This window comes from Lacerta agilis, chromosome 2, assembly GCF_009819535.1.
Source record: "Lacerta agilis isolate rLacAgi1 chromosome 2, rLacAgi1.pri, whole genome shotgun sequence".
Classification (NCBI taxonomy): Eukaryota; Metazoa; Chordata; class Lepidosauria; order Squamata; family Lacertidae; genus Lacerta; species Lacerta agilis.
This window is the reverse complement of record NC_046313.1, coordinates 23,067,543-23,085,934: the sequence shown is the minus strand read 5'-3', so window position 1 is coordinate 23,085,934 and position 18,392 is coordinate 23,067,543. Positions and strand designations below refer to the sequence as shown.

General features: G+C 41.6%; 1 protein-coding gene across 2 annotated transcripts; it reads left to right on the top strand.

Annotated features, from left to right (window-relative positions):
- The first annotated feature begins 1,720 nt into the window (after positions 1 to 1,720).
- LOC117040863 lies at positions 1,721 to 13,300 on the top strand. Of its 2 annotated transcripts, none has more exons than XM_033138922.1 (4): positions 1,721 to 1,807; positions 6,017 to 6,071; positions 9,116 to 9,325; positions 12,462 to 13,300. In XM_033138922.1, exons 1-4 carry the CDS (start codon positions 1,751 to 1,753, stop codon positions 12,827 to 12,829), a joined length of 690 nt encoding a protein of 229 aa, XP_032994813.1. In that variant the 5' UTR covers positions 1,721 to 1,750; the 3' UTR covers positions 12,830 to 13,300. The 2 variants fall into 2 exon arrangements, with proteins under 2 accessions (XP_032994813.1, XP_032994816.1); XM_033138925.1 differs by lacking the exon at positions 1,721 to 1,807 and adding an exon at positions 7,588 to 7,669 and having other exon boundaries at positions 6,031 to 6,071.
- Positions 13,301 to 18,392: the final 5,092 nt, after the last annotated feature.

Genomic DNA, 18,392 nt, shown 5'->3' with positions numbered 1-18,392 from the left:
ACAACTGTGTTTGAAGCAGCCATAAATTAATTGTTCCATTTTATACGGCCAAGAGGACTAACTAGAGGATTGCGAATGAAATGCAAGTGTGAAAGACAGTTTGGGATCCATGTTTGAAAAAGGCAAAGAAGAACGGGGGGGGGGGGGGGGGATACATTGATAACAAACAGAATATCGGGGGGGGCAAGAGATTACAGGTGAAGATTTAATGAAGCACTATGCTTAACAATAGACAGTAGCATCTACATGTTCTGGGATTTTTATCTAAAACTTTTTGACAATGGTTGCTCTGATGGTGTTCTACTGTCCAAAGAGAGACGGGATCTTTTCAAGTATGTGCTTTTCATGATTTAAGATGGCTGATGGGGTAAACGTTTTAATTAATAGTACTTGTGCTGAGCCACTGGTCATATTGGGCTACAATGATCACTAGGCTAATGTGTTTTGGTCCCACAAGTTATTATACTATACTCTGCTGCTGGAGTCAGGATGACTGGATGGAACTGGGATGTGACAACCTGTGGAATATAAGGAAAGGGGGGTTTGCTGTATGCTGCCCCTGGAACTACACACTACTTGCAACAAGATAATGTTTGTGGCCTAATTCTAGAGATGCACTAAGCAATTCAGCGAGGGGGGCAGTATGGGCACCTGTCTTTTGTTCTTCATATGATTGCACTTTAAGCACTCAGTCCAGGTGCCTCTCTCCACATTTTGAATGGAAGTGTGTCGGGCAGAGGCAGTCTTGTAAATTTGCCAAATTCTTTCTCTGCCATATATTTGTTTCATTGCCCATCTGCAATATGCTTATGCATGTGGAAACATGCTTGCACATAGATAGTCACAGTGCAGATGTGCTGTCTGGACTGGACACACATGGTGGTGGTGGGTGGATCCTGTTTTTCTCCCCCCACCCCACCCATCATACACACATTCATGAGGAAAAAACCAAACATCTGAACAGGGCTTCAGGATATGACACTTTGATCATCCTTGATAAATAGGAAATGTAGCCCAGAAATATTCATTCAGCCAACCAATCAACAAACTGTTTTACCTTTTTTGTGTGGAGTGCAGAAGTCTCTCTCTCTCTCTCTCTCTCTATATATATATATATATATATATATATGCACACACACATATACACAACCTAAGGAGATGAAATGGCATACAGCTCCATTAAAAAGAACAATCTTGGGTGGAGTTAAAAGTTGCTACAGGAGTTTCAGTCCATCCAGCTAACTGCATAAAATATACTGTTGCTATAAAAACCAGAAGCTGATTTACCAGTATTTTCTGGCACTGAGCAGTTGCTTAGATAGCACGCAAGATCCATTATGTCAGCACACTGGAATATTCCTTCTGCTTTTCTCCCTATTCCACCCCCATTGGGGGCAATGGTACATTCCAGGAGTGCCAGTGTAGAGGAAGTAACATTTTCAAGTCCAGAGGGTTGGACAATGCAGAGTTTGTTTGCTAAAGGAACAGGTCTGACTTGTCTGAGACAATTATGTCTGCAAAGATAAATATGCAAGGAGAACTGCAGCTTGACTGTGAATCCTGCCCCTAGTTTGCCGTGCCACGCACAATGATTTTGAAACGGTTTCTGCCACTTGTTGTGTAGTTTTAATTCTAATCAAGGTGGGGTGCATGCTCATTAAGGCACGTGACCTGACAAGTTCTCATTAACTTTTGCTTTCTTTGGGAAGAAAAGAAAAAAAAAAAGCTCTCTTTTATAGCTTTGAAAAGCATGTCCGTCTCCTTCTGCTGCTGCTGCTGTCCCCGTTTCCCAGTTGCTTCAAGAGAGGTAAGAGATCTGAGGAAAACAAACAAGGGGAAAAACATTGGGGGAAACAAAAGTGCTGCAAATCCTGAGCTGCTCTTAGCAAATATTGTTAGGAAACAGGACAGCTCAGTTTGTACAGAGAAGTCAAACAGGCAGGTGCATGATGCTTAAGATGCACATTTAATTGACAGAAATCAAGAGGTTAGATACAGGTTAGTGGGTTGAAATAGGGCCACGTTTATTTAAAGGTAAGGTAAAGGGACCCCTGACCATCAGGTCCAGTCGTGTCCGACTCTGGGGTTGCGGCGCTCATCTCGCTCTATAGGCCGAGGGAGCCGGCGTTTGTCCGCAGACAGCTTCCGGGTCATGTGGCCAGCATGACAAAGCCGCTTCTGGCAAACCAGAGCAGTGCACGGAAACGCCGTTTACCTTCCCGCTGGAGTGGTACCTATTTATCTACTTGCACTTTGATGTGCTTTCGAACTGCTAGGTGGGCAGGAGCTGGGACCAAGCAACGAGAGCTCACCCCGTGGCAGGGATTCGAACCGCCGACCTTCTGATCAGCAAGCCCTAGACTCTGTGGTTTAACACACAGCGCCACCTGGGTCCCTCACGTTTATTTACTTGTGATTAAATCCGCAGGATCAGGTGTATAGGGGGGCTATGCCCAGGGGGGAGGGCAGTGGTTCTAACAGCCGCTATCCCTAAGCCACACCTGTTCAAGTTTGTGGGAAGGGCCAACAATTCCAGCTGGGTGAGGCATGTTTGCTTCAGAGGCACACTGTACCTTGCTCACGGGCCCCAGAGCCCTGAGGAGAAAGTCTTGTGAAATGTCCTTCACGCTCAAAGATGTCGTAAGGTGCTCAGTAAACCTCCTCTCTGTTCAGTTTCCTGCACCTTCCTGCCAGAAACATGGCCTGGCATTTTATCCTCGTAGATCCCCTTTTGTACACGTTACTTGGCTGCATTACAAAATTCAGAGAAGTGTGAATTTTGAAAGAGGGTTGTTTTTCGGTTTCGAAAAGTGCAGATTTAGCAGGGCCACCTACTACCGTGAAATGAAACAAATTTCTGCCGCATCCCTAGTCAAGGCAGGGTCTTTGGGGCCTACAAAAGGTAAAAACACTGGTTGATTTTGAAAGAGAGACACCCTGAAGTCCATCTCGGTGACAGTAGATGAAGTAACTGAGACCCCCGCCCACCCCACATCTAAAAACCCAACTTGCTTAACTTTAAAGGTCTGACGGGACTTTGAGACCAGCAAAGTTAGTAAATAAATGCATGAAAGAAAATGAAAACCCAGTATAACAAGCTAGACATGTATCAGAAGCTGTTAGGGAAGCTGAATCATGATGTCGTAATTCTGACAGCCAGGCATAAATGTAGGTTCAAAAGTTTACTTGTGCTTTGTGGAACAGCTTCAAGCTGTGCTTATTTCAGAGCATCTTTTTCATCTTTACTTCATTGTGGTAGATCTCCACACTCATGATAGTGGCGGTGCTAACAGTAGCAGCAGCTGCTGCATATTTTGTACAAGCAGGCCAAAGTAGAGTGTACATTTTTAACGGAGAACACAAAAATAATGGTAACAAGGTCTCACCAATGAATGTGACTGCAGCACAATCCTACAGTACAATGAGGAATTCCGAGCAATTGTGTTTATGATTGCAGCACTTATCTGTTTTGCTGATAATAAGGGACTTTGTGGTAATGGACACAATGAAACTTTTAGAAGTCATCAGCTTCTGAAGTGTAGTCCTGGTGTGGTTGTGTGTGTGTGTGCAAAAGAAAAGGAGTGAGGGAGTGGGAAATAAGTTTAGTCTGGCATTTACTGAGCTTCTTGGATTTTAAAGAGAGGCAGCATAGACAGAGGAAGGAAAGGAATAGAAGACCAAGGTGACGCGGCTGAAAGGGAACAGGATTTCAAAGGGGTAAATGAAGTGTAGGAGTTGGGCAGGTACTGACTAGAGCATTCTTCCCAAACCTGATCCTTCCTGAGGCTTTGCACCCTTTTCCTTGCCAGAATGTCCAATGATCATGAATGATAGGAGTTATATTCCAGCATCATCTGAATACCAGGTTGACGAAGGCTTGAGAAGAATGAGAGGAAAGGGTGAGAGGGAGGATTTTGAGCGGTAGTGATTGGGAACAATAATATATTTCATTCCAAGAAATCAGCCATAGATTTGGTTGCAGGGCCCTTAGATGATAATTAAAAACCAAAGCAATCTGTATATTTTTTTTAAAAAGCTCAAGAATATGTTAAAACTTCCATCACCTAGTGATGAAATGAATATTACAAGATACGGTAACGATCTGTCTATTTGGCTCTGCAAAAACAACTCACATTCAACAGACATTTGTTGGCTAATTCTTAATATATCAGCAGAAACAAAGATCTACTTCTCCCCAAAGATCTAACTTTACTGGAGGTGAATCTAAAACTTTGCTCCTGCCATGATTCTGTGTCTGAATAATGGCATGGCATGCTACACTTGCTGAGACAGAGGTCATTGCTTTGTTCCACCCAAAATTAGATTTATTTATTTTTTGGCAGGATCCTTTTTCCTACAAAGTTTCCAAAATTATCATGATTACTATTATTATTTCTCTATGGAAAGCAGAAAAAAGTGGAGCAAATCATGGAATGCAGCAAACCTGCCGATAATTTTCCAAAGGGAATGGGAAAGGTCTGTCAACTCACAAACAAAGCACACACTTCCAAACTTGAAATGGTAGTGTAAGATGACAGGTCCTAAGGTTGTGAAACACTTTGTTACAGGTGATCAGAAGAACCTTTCTTTTTATGTAATGAAAGAACTATACAATATTCTAGGAAGAATGACCTAATTCTTTGGCTCAGTTTCCTATGAGCATTCTGAGTAATATTTAGCGATGGGGGAAATGGGTTAATATAGATTTCTAGCCTTTCTATTCAAATTTTTACTTTGGAATAACATTGAAGCAAGCATTTTAGCCTAGCCTTCAGTTTTGCTCCTTCCATAAGAGTTTTATTCACAGATCTTCTTCTTGACTTAAAAGGCTTGCAACTCTAGTACATATATTCAATGTTTCCACGTTCACAGTTCTGCTTAACATAACATCCAGAGCCCTTGCGACTTCATCCTATTTGTCTAGAACAGTGATGGCCAAACTTGGCCCTCCAGCTGTTTGGGGATTACAACTCACAATATTTCTAGCTAACAGGACCAGTGGTCAGGGATGATGTGAACTGTAGTCCCAAAACAGCTGGAGGGCCAAGTTTGGCCATCACTGGTCTAGAAGGAATGATATCCAAACTCTTAAGAGTGTACCAGAGCTGCATGTGAGCAGGGATTACCTTTTCTCTTTGTGAGTCAGTGAATGGATGCACACAACACGGATTTCCCAATGCCTTACTATCTCCCAACTCATAGAATAGAATCTGTACTCCCAGTTTACATAATATTCAATGAGTAAAGCAGACATCCCATTTCAGCCAATAACTCAGGGAGCAAGTGAGTGCATATAAAGCCCAAGAGAAAGAACAAAATATCAACAACCCAATCTTGTGCATGTCCTCATGTTAACATGAACTAGTACAGTAATAGTTCTATTTGCAGTGATAGGATTGTGTGTTTTTGTAATATTCACCGCCAAGTAGATGACTGAAATCATTGGAAGGGGGAGGGAGCACTGTTAGTGCTTCCCTGTGGCCTATGGCCATGGCAGCCGTTTTGTGCTGGCACTCACGGCACTTTTATCAATATATGAGTATATGCAGTGCTTTTTCTCTGGGGGTATGCAAAGGTATGCATACCCCTAAACATTTTGTGAATCTAAGTTTGGCCTCATTGAGGGGCAATATTTCAATATGAGTAGGAAAATGAGAGTGCTCCTAAACATTTTTTTTTTAGAGGGGAAAGCACTGAGTATATGTATGTATATATTTGAGATTTTAAATTCCCAAGGATTTTACGTTTTGGAGGTTTAACTTATGTTTTAAATTCTGCATACTGTATGCTTTATTGCTGAAAACTGCTTTGAGTCCAAATAGTGGAAAACAGGATTATTATTATTATTATTATTTAGTAATAATAATAATATAGTGTGCACTGCATTCTACTTGAGGGGCTTGCAACACATAATTCAACGGAGGGGAGACAAGTGTGGAAGAGGAGGGTAGTAGAATGAGTTGTGGATTTGGAAAGAATATGCACTTAATTTCTAAATATCTTGCTGTATTCACAGAGGGAACCTCTCAATGCACAGCACTCCAGACAATCTCATCAGGACACCAAAAGTGGTAATATTCTGAGTCATTTTACTTGCTTTTGTTTTCCTATACTTCATAATACTTTTATGTATGTCAATTGTGATTAGAGCTTCAACTAATATACTATCGTTTCTTTCTCTTTTTCCTTTTTGTAAAATCAGTCACTCTGCATGGGTAGACATATTTTAAAGAAGAAAAACACCCACCATCAGCAACAGTTACGATAAGTCAACTTTGTACCAAACTTCTTTGGTGCCATTTCCCATTCCTATCTGTTGCTTCTTTCATCATTCTGGGTTATTTGTGTTGGGATCCTGTAGCGAACAGGATAGAATCGGTATATTATGTAACAAGTCATGTGACGATGTCACAGAGGAAAGATGAGAATAGCTGAGAGTGAGATCAAAGCAAGGAGTTTTGAAGAATCTGTATGAAGGGGATTCGAATTCGTGCTCCCAAAGTTACCCTACATTTTAGATTAGGCCCAGCATCAATCTGCACTTCAAATACACTCTAAATCTTTGGGCAGGTCAAACTCAGGGGTGCTAACTTGGATGAAATATTGAGGGGGGCCAAGTAAGCCCTACCCTGCATAATCGATCACATGACACGTTGCATGCATACTATTTGAATGGCAATGAGGAGGCCATTTTTAATTTTAATTTTAATTTTTTTAAAAAAAGCTGAATGTATGGCGGCCCTACTCAAATATTTTGTTGAGGGAGTTGAAGGGACATCAGCCCCTGGAAGTTGGCTCCTATCCCGGACATGCATCTACATATTTCTCTCAGCGTCATCAAGCTGTAGAGGTTCTAAATATTTTTTTGGACTGTATCTGGGCTCAGTTTTGGGGAAACTGAACATTTAACAGAATCAGAAAAGGTATATACATCTTCCGTTCCACCCTATGCAACAATAATCAATATCCCTTACCAAACATTTGTCATAATTCAGCTCACGTAATCAAATATATAACTCAGCTCATGTGATTAAATAAAATGCTCCAAAATAAAATATGCTTAGTAAAACTAAATTCAGGAAAATTCAATGCACTACACCCTTCAGAAGCAGGTGAAACATACAGAAAGAGTGGAAAAAAATGAACCACTTCAATATATCTTACAGATTCAATTGCTCTAATCATTTACTTAAAATATGTTTTACTTTCTCTCTCTCTCTCTATGTGATACTTTGAATTTTGAAGTAAAAACCACCTATAGTCAAAAATTTGGTTCCATTGTACATTAGTGCTTAATCCAAATGAGATCATTTACATTTATACTATCAATTCAGAAAGCTGGATTGGATTATTCAGGTTCTTCCAAAATAATGTGGAATTAAGTGCTCCCCACAAACACGTTCAAAGAAAAATAATGATGTTTTGTTTTATTTTGTTATTTCAGAAATGAGATACTTTTCAAATGTTCTCGGAATGAATTTGGCAGTAGAGATGCATACTGTGACCATTCTTTGTAGACAAAAAATTGACAGGAGTTTTTTTCTCTCTCTCTCTTTCTTTCTCTCTCTCCTTTTTTCTTTTTAAAAGTCTCTGTGACATCTGCTGGAAATACTACCAGCAAATGGATCATGTATTCCATTGCTTGGAAAGATGCAATTAGGTTCTGCAGGTTTGAAAAATAAACTCTAGTCTAAACCGTGTTGTCATGGAACCACTGGTCTGATTTTCAATTGGATAATTCAAGGTTTAATTATGGCTCCCGTGCTTATTCTGTTGAAACTGCCTTCCGGATATGATGGCTGTGATTTTTCAAAGCTGACTCCAAGGGATTTGGAGTGCCAGTTTCCATTAAAATTAATGGCAGCTGGGCACTGAACTTTCCTTAGGATGTACTTGAAAACCTCAGCCTACCTAGTCATCATTGCACAAGAGGAACAGTCGCACTTTGCCAGACTAATGGTTCATTCAACCCAACATCTCTGACATGGGCTAGAGAACCAGACTTCCTTGGATATAGAAAAGAAGTATATGGCACTATCAGATTGCACCTTTCTCAATTGGCCATTTCTGCTGGCAATTTAACACATTTCATGAAACAAGAATGGCCATCAACATTATTCTTGAAGCACACCACATGAAGGCTAAGCCTCACAGAAATAATGTGGGGGTAATGCCACAGCCACACTGCTAAGCAAGTGGGTAGCTTTGACAGTTAAAATGTAATAATTTCAAGGATTCCCCTCCCCTCAAGAAAAATAGGTGTGCAATTGTAAATACTGTATTTTTCGCTCCATAAGACACACTTTTTTCCTCCTGAAAAGTAAGGGGAAATATCTGTGTGTCTTATGGAGCGAATGGTGGTCCCTGGAGCTGAATTGCCCAGGGGCCAGAAAAGGATCATGCTTTTTATTTTACAAAGAGAAAAGGGTGTGTTGAAAGGACCCACTGATCAGCTGATCAGCAAGAGATCAGGAGAGAGGTAAGAGTCCCCAGCTCCCTTTCAGCCCTGCCCTCTTGCCCAGGCCTCCATTGTTGAATGTGTTGCAGAGGGAGGTTGTTTGTTTCCCCAGCAACATGTGACTGGCTGATTAGATTATCTGTCTGGAAACTGTAGAAAAGGCTCCCTTTCCTCTAGAAGCTGCAGAAATGTGAGTTGAACCCCATAAAAATGGGGCTTTTACTCTTTGCTTTTCCCCCTTTGCAAAAAAAGCTGCAAAACGTTTAGCTGATCCTCAAACAACAGGGTTTTTCCCTTTGCAAAAAAGCTGCAAAACTTTTAGCTGATCCTAAAAAAACAACAACCAGGGCTTTTAGAGGAGAAAAACCAGAAAAATATTTTTTCCCTTGTTTCCTCCTCTAAAAACGAGGTGCGCCCTATGGTCCGATGCGCCCTATGGAGTGAAAAATACGATATGTAAGAGGGAAATTCCATTAAAAAATGGGAATGGGAACAAGATAATCTTTGTAAATTTGTTTGTACTGATCCATCTTATATACTTATTCTTGTTAGTTTCAGGAATCATATTCAAATATTGTTGTGGCTTCCATATTTCTCCCCCCCCTCCCCTTACATAACACACTAACCAAAAGTTTCTATGGGCTTCCATATTTCTAGTTCTTTTCAACAAAGAGAAACCCTTTGCCGTGAAACGGGTCAATGTGCCTGAGATTGACACACTGTTTACTGACATCGCTGAGGCTTTCTACAAGCAGCAATGCCACTGCATGGCTATCCGGAAAATCATCCAGGACCTCAAAGACACCTATTGCTGTTCACCCGCAAGCAGTCTTTCTGTATGCATAGAGAAGATACAGCAAGAGCATAGTAAGTTGGTGGAAGAAATGATGCTGAAGAAAATAGAGTGTGAAAATTGAGAAGGCCAAGCCCTCCATTTTAGCATTGTGGGTTTATGCATGAACCTGAGGTGATTAGTTCAGTCTTTGTTCCTGGAGTTGCCCAGCAGCTCTTCATCTGGTTGGTAAGAGACGTGGGGACCTGAACCTATGTAAGCCTCAATAGGAACATTACCATATATTTTAACGACGGTACAAGATTAAGAACTGGGTCCCCAAATGCATGTTTAAGTTACAAGTATCTCTGTCAGTGTAAGGTAAGGTAAGGTAAAGGTAAAGGAACCCTGGATGGTTAAGTCCAGTCAAAGGTGACTATGGGGTTGCGGCGCTCATCTTGCTTTAAGGCCAAGGGAGCCGGCGTTTGTCCACAGACAGCTTTCCAGGTCATGTGGCCAGCATGACTAAACCGCTTCTGGTGCAATGGGACACCGTGACGGAAACCAGAGCGCACGGAAATGCCGTTTACCTTCCCGCCACAATGGTACCTATTTATCTACTTGCATTGGTGTGCTTTCGAACTGCTAGGTTGGCAGGAGCTGGGAAAAAGCAATGGGAGCTCACCCTGTCACGGGGGTTCAAACCACTGACATGCTGATCATCAAGCCCAAGATGCTCAGTGGTTTAGACCACAGTGCCACCTGCATCCCAGATGTCTTATCTGCAGAGCCCAGATATCATAGCAATAGACTGTTTTATGATGCATTGAAGCCCTTTTCACATGTTACTCGTGTAAAGGGCAAGCAGCCCCAGTTTTATGGGAAATGCCCATAAAACCTATGGTCAAAAAACAACTGCTGCCTCCCCCCCCCCCCGTGTGCACTTCTAATATTGGATAGCTTTAGCAAACACAGTAATCAAAAGTTGTGTGTCTCTTTTGTAGGAAATGTATACCTTTTTATGAATCCAGCAATTTCCATTTTTAACCATTTTTGGCATGTTCAGGACAATCTTTGCAGCTGGTATCCTTCTCTATGTATGCAGACTCTGCACATGATTTACAACCAGAATTGGTCAAGGTTCAAAATCCTGAGGGGACTTAACCTGAACAGGAACATGGCAAAGGTTGGCACAGGAGGAGGAACATGACTTTGTTGGCAGGGCTGAAGTAGCAAGGAACATACATGTACAGGTAAAGAGGCTAGCATGTCACCCTATTCTAGCACCCTGTCAAAGGACAGAATGGGAGGATTAGGGACAGAGGGGCAAAGCTATGCAAGAAACCCATGAGGGGGTGGAACATAACTGCACAGATGCATATATATTCATGCACCTGGTCCATCATAAAGAAGGACATTTATATACGTTTATCACATCATGATATAATTCTTTTATTTCTGACACCGTGTTGCATTTGGCTCAATGGCCAGGATACTGTGGGTGTTTACCTTAAGATAAATTCTGCACCAGCCTCTCCATCAGGTTCAAATAAAGAGAAGTTGTTGTCCTTTGAGTGGTCTGTTTGGTAGCATCACATTCCCAATGGGATGTGGGTGCCACTGTGGTCTAAACTACTAATCGTGAGGTTGGCAGTTCGAATCTGTGTGATGGGGTGAGCTGCTGTTGCTCTGTCCCAGCTCCTGTCAACCTAGCAGTTCAAAAGCATACCAGTGTGAGTAGATAAATAGGTACTGCTGCAGTGGGAAGGTAAATTGCATTTCCCTACACTCTGTCTTCCATCACAGTGTCCCGTTGCACCAGAAGCGGTTTAGTCATGCTGGCCACATGACCCAGAAAGCTGTTTGTGGATAAACACCAGCTCTCTTGGCCTGAAAGCGAAGATGAGCACTGCACCCCATAGTCAAATTCAATTTAACCGTCCAGGGATCCTTTACCTTTACCTTTACCTACATTACAAATGCCATCCAAAATTAGTTCGACCATTTCTTATGCTGGAAGCCGCCCAGAGTGGCTGGGGCAACCCAGTCAGATGGGCAGGGTACAAATAATAAAATGATGATTATTATTAAGTAGTGGGTAATGATGACTTGTGCTACTCTTAGGTAGCAATGTTAGGTGGAAGCAAAGATAGCAGACATGATTTCTCAGCGGCAATTCAATCTTTAGGTAACAGTCAGCCCAATCCTAAAATTAGCATCCATGCTGTGCATGGGATTCAGTTTATTTATCTTAAAAAAAAAACATTGTAAACAGTTAAAATCATTAGTAGGATTAGAATAACACTTGTAGTTTTGGACACAATGAAGAGGTAAAAGATCTGACATTGTACTAATGTTGTTGAATGTTCTGTCAGCTACCAGGCAGATATGCTGATCCTGCTGTTTAGAACTGGGGGATCATATGGGCAGAAATTTAGCCTTAAGGCTCCTTTTCAGGAGAAACTTGGCTGGATTAATTAATTCAGCTTCCTGCTTTTCTGCCTCTGTAAGTTATCAAGATGCTAAGGATTGTAGGCTTTATTTTTTTCTGTTGAATAACCTATTGACTGGGTTGCACATTGCATGGGAATGCTGTATCCTGGAGGGCCTTATATTATTTCCCCACTCTTTAGATTTTGACTTCCTGTGTATTACCTCTTCACATGCCTTTAAATCCAATCCTTCCTATGTAATGCCAGCCTTCTAAACTCATGCCAAAAGCTCAACAATGCCCTCTTCAGAAAGAAGAGCCAAGCGTTTGTGAAACCAACAATGAGAGAGACAAGAGGGCAATGTGAAAAGAGATTAGATCAGAATTCGTTAGAGAGACTTATCCAATACCTGATAGTTTTGTGTTGAATGAATAGCAGGAAAAAGCCATGGGATTATGGGTCAAATTCACCAGAGTGGCTTCAGTGAAGAGCATGCCAATGGGGTTATGCCAGGGATTTGTTTCTTACAAGAAAGTGGCATGGATAATCTTGGCTTAATATTGCCAAATGACTGTATTACAGCTCACATGCACACAGACATATATGTATGTATACAACTGTGTCGCTGATAAGTAAAGTGGAAATAATCAGATTTCATGACATGGCAATATCTTTGACAGCTGGCCACTGTTAGAAGCTTTGCTGCTTGAAGGGTTTAGCTTTCTTGGGACTAACACAATTAGCCTTCTTTCTTGGACTTAGGTCAAGTTGGAGCTTAACCACTTCTTTGTCTTTTCAGGTGCTTGCAATGTGCAGGTGCATATGGAGGGATACAGGTTCTGGCTGGAAGCAAAGGAGAAAAGGGTCCCTAAGAAACTGGAGTGGGCTCAGCAGCAGGTGGGGGAGCTGAACCGTGCCACCAAAGGAGTCATCAGCATGGAAACCAAGCTCCAGGAAATGATCTCCTCGGTGCTTCAGAACCAGGAGCCATTGGTGGAGAGAGTGAAAGTTGCAAACTCCGAATACCTAGACCGGATACGGCTAGAAGGAAACCTGAGAGAAAATATTGAGAAAACAATCCAGGCCAAACAGTTTTCGAAGGAGTTCAGAGAAGAAGTCAATAGTGTGCTTAGGGAAATGTCCAAATCAGCAGGGCTGACCTTGTAAAAAGAGTCGAGAAGGAACCTGTTCTATTCTGCCTTTTCCACCACAAAGATGAATTCAGGCGATTGCAACAGATACTTAAGATGAAAAAAAAATGCACAGAAATTAAAAGTGATCACAAGGTTTCTATGAGAGGGAGTTGATGTAACCATGCGTCAGAAAATAACCAGAGATGTGCCATAGAGTTGTTCTCCAGAACCTCCCAATAAATTAGTGGCAAGAATGAAGAAGCACATCAATTCTGGTTAGGTGTCTCTTTCCACATATTTGTATCATAATTGATATGGAAATATTTAGTCATAGAGCAGTAATCCATGCAGTCTTTAGAGTCAACCCTGCAAATTAAGATCAGTGCATAGCTAGAGTAAGGAAGCTGGAATGACTTTTTCTTTTTCTTTCAAAATGTATATTTTGTCAATGTCTTCTTATTTACTCTGAATTGCAAATAAATGCTTTTTCTTGGTTTATCTGCTCTAGAATTGTGTTAGGTCTTCAAGCTCAAAGTTATACCAAATGCTTTGATGTTTTGTTTGTCAGTGATCTAAGAAAGGGATGTTGTTGTTGTTCAGTCGTTCAGTCGTGTCCGACTCTTTGTGACCCCATGGACCAGAGCACGCCAGGCACGCCTATCCTTCACTGCCTCTCGCAGTTTGGCCAAACTCATGTTAGTAGCTTCGAGAACACTGTCCAACCATCTCATCCTCTGTCGTCCCCTTCTCCTTGTGCCCTCCATCTTTCCCAACATCAGGGTCTTTTCCAGGGAGTCTTCTCTTCTCATGAGGTGGCCAAAGTACTGGAGCCTCAACTTCAGGATCTGTCCTTCTAGTGAGCACTCAGGGCTGATTTCTTTGAGAATGGATAGGTTTGATCTTCTTGCAGTCCATGGGACTCTCAAGAGTCTCCTCCAGCACCATAATTCAAAAGCATTGCCTCTCATTTGCCTTCTCTTTTGATAGCCCTCAAAGCACAATAATGATAAAGAATAAAATTAATTAGCATTAGTGTTGAGGCAAAATCCCTTCCTCACTACATCACCACCACTGCATTTGTTTTTGTTTTGCTTTTTAAATCTTTAAGATAATATTTTAGTTTCAAGTTATGTTGCTTTGACTGTATACTCTATATTTGACTTTCTTTGGATTGTTTTATTTATGTTTTATTGATTTGATATGCTGTAAACCGCTTTGAGATTTTTCTTAAAAATATAAAGCGGTATGAAAATTAAATAAATAAATAAATTTGAGAGCTGCAAATTTAGAAGGCAATTTGGCAACTCGTGGGGAAACAATGGGGCCCTTTCCCCTTTGCGTTGTACACAATTTTTCTACGCAGTAAAATTCTTAATGCAACAGCAGAATCCTGTGCGAGTCTACTCAACAGTTCAGTAGGATTTACGCCCAGGTAAGTCTGAGGCTGCAGTCATATCTGTGCCCTGATATTGTTGCCTTTGGGTGGTGGTGGTTAGGGTGGTATGGAGAGGAGAACTGATGAGGGGAGCTCTACCATGGCCATGCTGGGTTGGCCTGGATGGGAGTTGGAGTTTAACAACATACAGAGGGGACCAGGTTGGATAACCCTGGCATAGAGTGGTGTAGTGGTTAAGAGTGATAGACTCGTAATTTGGTGAACCGGGTTTGTGTCTCCGCTCCTCCACATGCAGCTGCTGGGTGACCTTGGGCTAGTCACACTTCTCTGAAGTCTCTCAGCCCCACTCACCTCACAGTGTGTTTGTTGTGGGGAGGAAGGGAAAGGAGAATGTTAGCTGCTTTGAGACTCCTTCGGGTAGTGAAAAAGCGGGATATCAAATCCAAACTCTTCTTCTCTTCTTCTTCCTTTGGGTAGTGATAAAGCGGGTATCAAATCCAAACTCCTCCTCCTCCTCCTCCTCCTCCTCCTCCTCCTCCTCCTCCTCCTCCTCTTCTTCTTCTTCTTCTTCTTCTTCTTCTTCTTCTTCTTCTTCTTCTTCTTCTGCCAAAAGGAGTTATCTCCCTCCTCCCCCTACCACATGGAAGCTGAATAGCGGGGCTGGGGATTTGCTGAAGTGTTTGCACACAAATACAATACATTTAATGGGATGTCTTGTGAGCCATTAGTCTTCAGTGTCTGAGAGTTTTACACAGCCAAAGAAGTCTATAATTACACACCACAAACCTCACCCTTATTATGTGTTTGACTCAGTCCAGTATGCCCAGGCATTTCTAAATGCACATGTATATACCTCATGGAATACATTAACTTTCTCATTCTGGCTTTCTTTAAGGAACAAAATAGTCCCAGACCTAAATGTGGAACTTGATTATCCAGTTAAAGTAAGTCTACCAAGGGCGGCTTCTAAAGTGAGTTTCACCATACATGTTATTTTTCAAAAAATACGTATCAAAACATGGGTGTAACATGGCCAAGTATATGTTTTTGTTAAGTGTGGATACCCTGAGCTTTTTTTTTTTTACTAACTCAGAGCCAAGGCATTGTGATTGTCTTGGGGTGCCTGTAATTTGACAGTCAGTACTTTGCGAAAGACAATCAAGCACATACTGGATTATTTCACTCTGCCACCAAAGTACAACAAACACCGAAATTCATCTCTGATGACATGGAAACGAATTTGATGAATGAATGATTAAAAGGAATAAGTGATCAGCAGCCTGCAAGCATATCAGGATGAATGCTAATAGTCATGTAAGCACCTCATAAGTGTATCAAAACAAATGTTCAAGAAAGATTGGACATAGCCTAGCACAAGCTTTGTGAAAGCAAATCAGAATGAATGCTAAATAGTTTGTCTGGAGGACAAAGGCGGGATAGTGCAGGATGCATACAGGTGCCTGTCCAGATAATTCCAGGAACTCCAAAATCCAAGAAGAAATTTGGAAGTAAAAGCTTCCAAGCCTTCCATGACAACAAATTCATGTGCAATAGCACCCCCCCCCCCAAATACAGTCCTATAACCCCCTCCCCCAAATTTCTGATAAATATATCATTTCTGTTTCAGGAGAACAAACAGATCACTATCCCACACAGGTCAAACATTGAATGATTTACTCTTTGAAGCTCTTCCTTTAACATTGTAACACAACATACAGTGATGTCATCCCCAAAACATTCATGAAGGAAGTATGCTGTTTTTTTTTTTTTTGTTAACCATGTCAATCTGCTCTGGGCATGCATCGCTATTCTTCTTTATATTTTCTGTGTACATTAGTGTTCCCGTGACCAAAGAGTCTGACTCAGAAGTCCTTAAGGCCCTGGTGCTTCCCAGTCCTTCGAGGAAAAGAAGATTTCATGAAAATATCTGGATCCCATCTTGACGTCATTCAGGACGACGTGTCCTTCAGACCCCGCTTGGCCTAATTATCCTCCAGGCAAATCCTACTTTAAAAGTCAGGAAGAACCTTCTCCATACCCTCTTAACCCTCCCTTTTAAGCAGGAGCTTTCCAGGCCTCACCCCTCTGCTTCCACATCATGATGAACAGACGTGATCTTGCATAGCAGCTGTCCACCCAGAAGCTCCCAGGCCAGCAGCTTATTACTTGGCAGGGCCGCAGAGCCAAAGCCCATAAACCAGAGGAGGCTGGAACAGTTTCCCATATATACCGCCAAGAAGCAAGCAGCATGTGACACAGCCCGCCCCTTCATTGTGACTGTGGTGTTAAGTCTTCCAGAAAAGGAAATGTTTATGAGACGGGGAGAAACAAAGGAGGAAACTTGCAAGACTGCGTTCCATGTAGGTCAGCTTTTCTTAGAAAACTTAGAAGGATGTAGCCCCAGTACCCAAAGCAATGCCCCCACACCCTGGTGCCATTTTACTGCCTGGTATTTGATTGTTACTTGGTGCGGCAAAACGGAACCCAGCATATTTGTTCTACACGTTTAAACTGGTTTAACAGCCATTCAGTTTCCCAAGGGATTGCTGGGAACAGCCGCTCGCTGAGGGGCTGGCTAGGGCTCTGTAATAAAATTCTCAAACTGCCTTTCCCAGGATTCTTTGGAAAGAGCCATGACACTTACAGAGCAAGCCTGCGGATGCCTACTCTGAAGTAAGTCACACTGAGCTTTGTAGTAAGTTCCACATACGTGGGTTTAGGGCTGCCGTCTTGCAGCACAATCCTATGCATTGCCTACACAGAAATAAGCTCCACTGAGGGTTTGGTAACAAGTATACCAGTAAGGATGGGAAGTAAAAAAAAGAAAAATATATCCAATGTCTGTGAAGTAAATCTGCTAAATTTTTTGAAACTTAATAAAAAAATCAATTCTTAAAAAGAAAAAGAAATAAGCCCCACTGAGATCACTGGGGCTTGTAGTCAAGGGTGTATATCAGAGACAGGGAACCTGAAGCCCAGAGCCCAAATGCAGCTCTGAAAAGTCTTAACCCTTTCCTCAAGCCACACACCTTCTCGAGCTGCAGCCCTGATTTGTACCTTCCTTGAGTATTCTTGCCTGACTTGAACTTGTCCTTGAGCACTGATAAATTTGCGTCTCGCTTGCCTAGATGGTGAGTGGAATGAATGTATGAAGAAACTAGCCTGCTGCTACACAAAGGTAAAATTTGTGTTTATTGCCCCACCCAACTTTGTTTCCTTTCAGCAGCAATAAGAAATTATTAATTAGTATTATTATTATTTGCATATTAATATATCTGTTATATAAGTACCATGCCACTAGAGCAGTGATATTTCCAGGGCCGTTTACAAGGAAGAACGTTAAAGATAAGGTATCAGTGTATAAAATAATACATGAAAATTAAAAAGGGGGAATTAAAGGTGTCTTACCTTCTTCCCTGAATCAACATGGCTTACAAATAACAATTACAGATGTCCTTGGCCTGGTCTGGTCTTGAAAGCAGCAATAATAGTAATAGTAATAGTAATAGTAATAGTAATAGTAATAATAATAATAATAATAATAATATCATCATGGAAGTAGGAGCTGGGGGACCCTATGCTTCCAATGGCCCAATCAAGACCAGAAAACAATTGGCCTCTCCCACAATATGATATCACAATATGATTGTCCCATCAGAACACTCCCAAAAAATAATAATCCAATTACCCAGAGAAAAAATAGAGCATCCTATTGCCTAAGCTCCTTGAGATATTTTGTCATAGGAAAGGGAGAAAACTAAAAGTGCAGCTGGACTCTCTATCATGGACGGGATACATCAGGGGTAGCCAACAAGGTGCCTTCCAGATGTTTCAGACTACAACTCTTTATCAGACACACTCAGGAAGGCCAATGGTCGGGGATGCTGGGAATTGGAGCCCAAAACATCTGAAGGGCACCACATTGGCTAACCATGGGGTAAACAATTCAACTGAGTTAGCTGGACTCTTAAGTTGTTGTCCTTATGTTCCTTCATTTAGCCCTGACATACATTCCTTAATACAGTATTGTAGAAAATTGTTTAATGTGGAGGCATTAACAACAGCCATTTGCCATAACTGCCTTTAAAGCTTTCATCATCATCATCATCATCATCATCATCATCATCATCATTTTATTACTTATACCCTGCTTCTCTGGCTGAGTTGCCCTAACCACTCTACTTAGCTTCCAACACATATA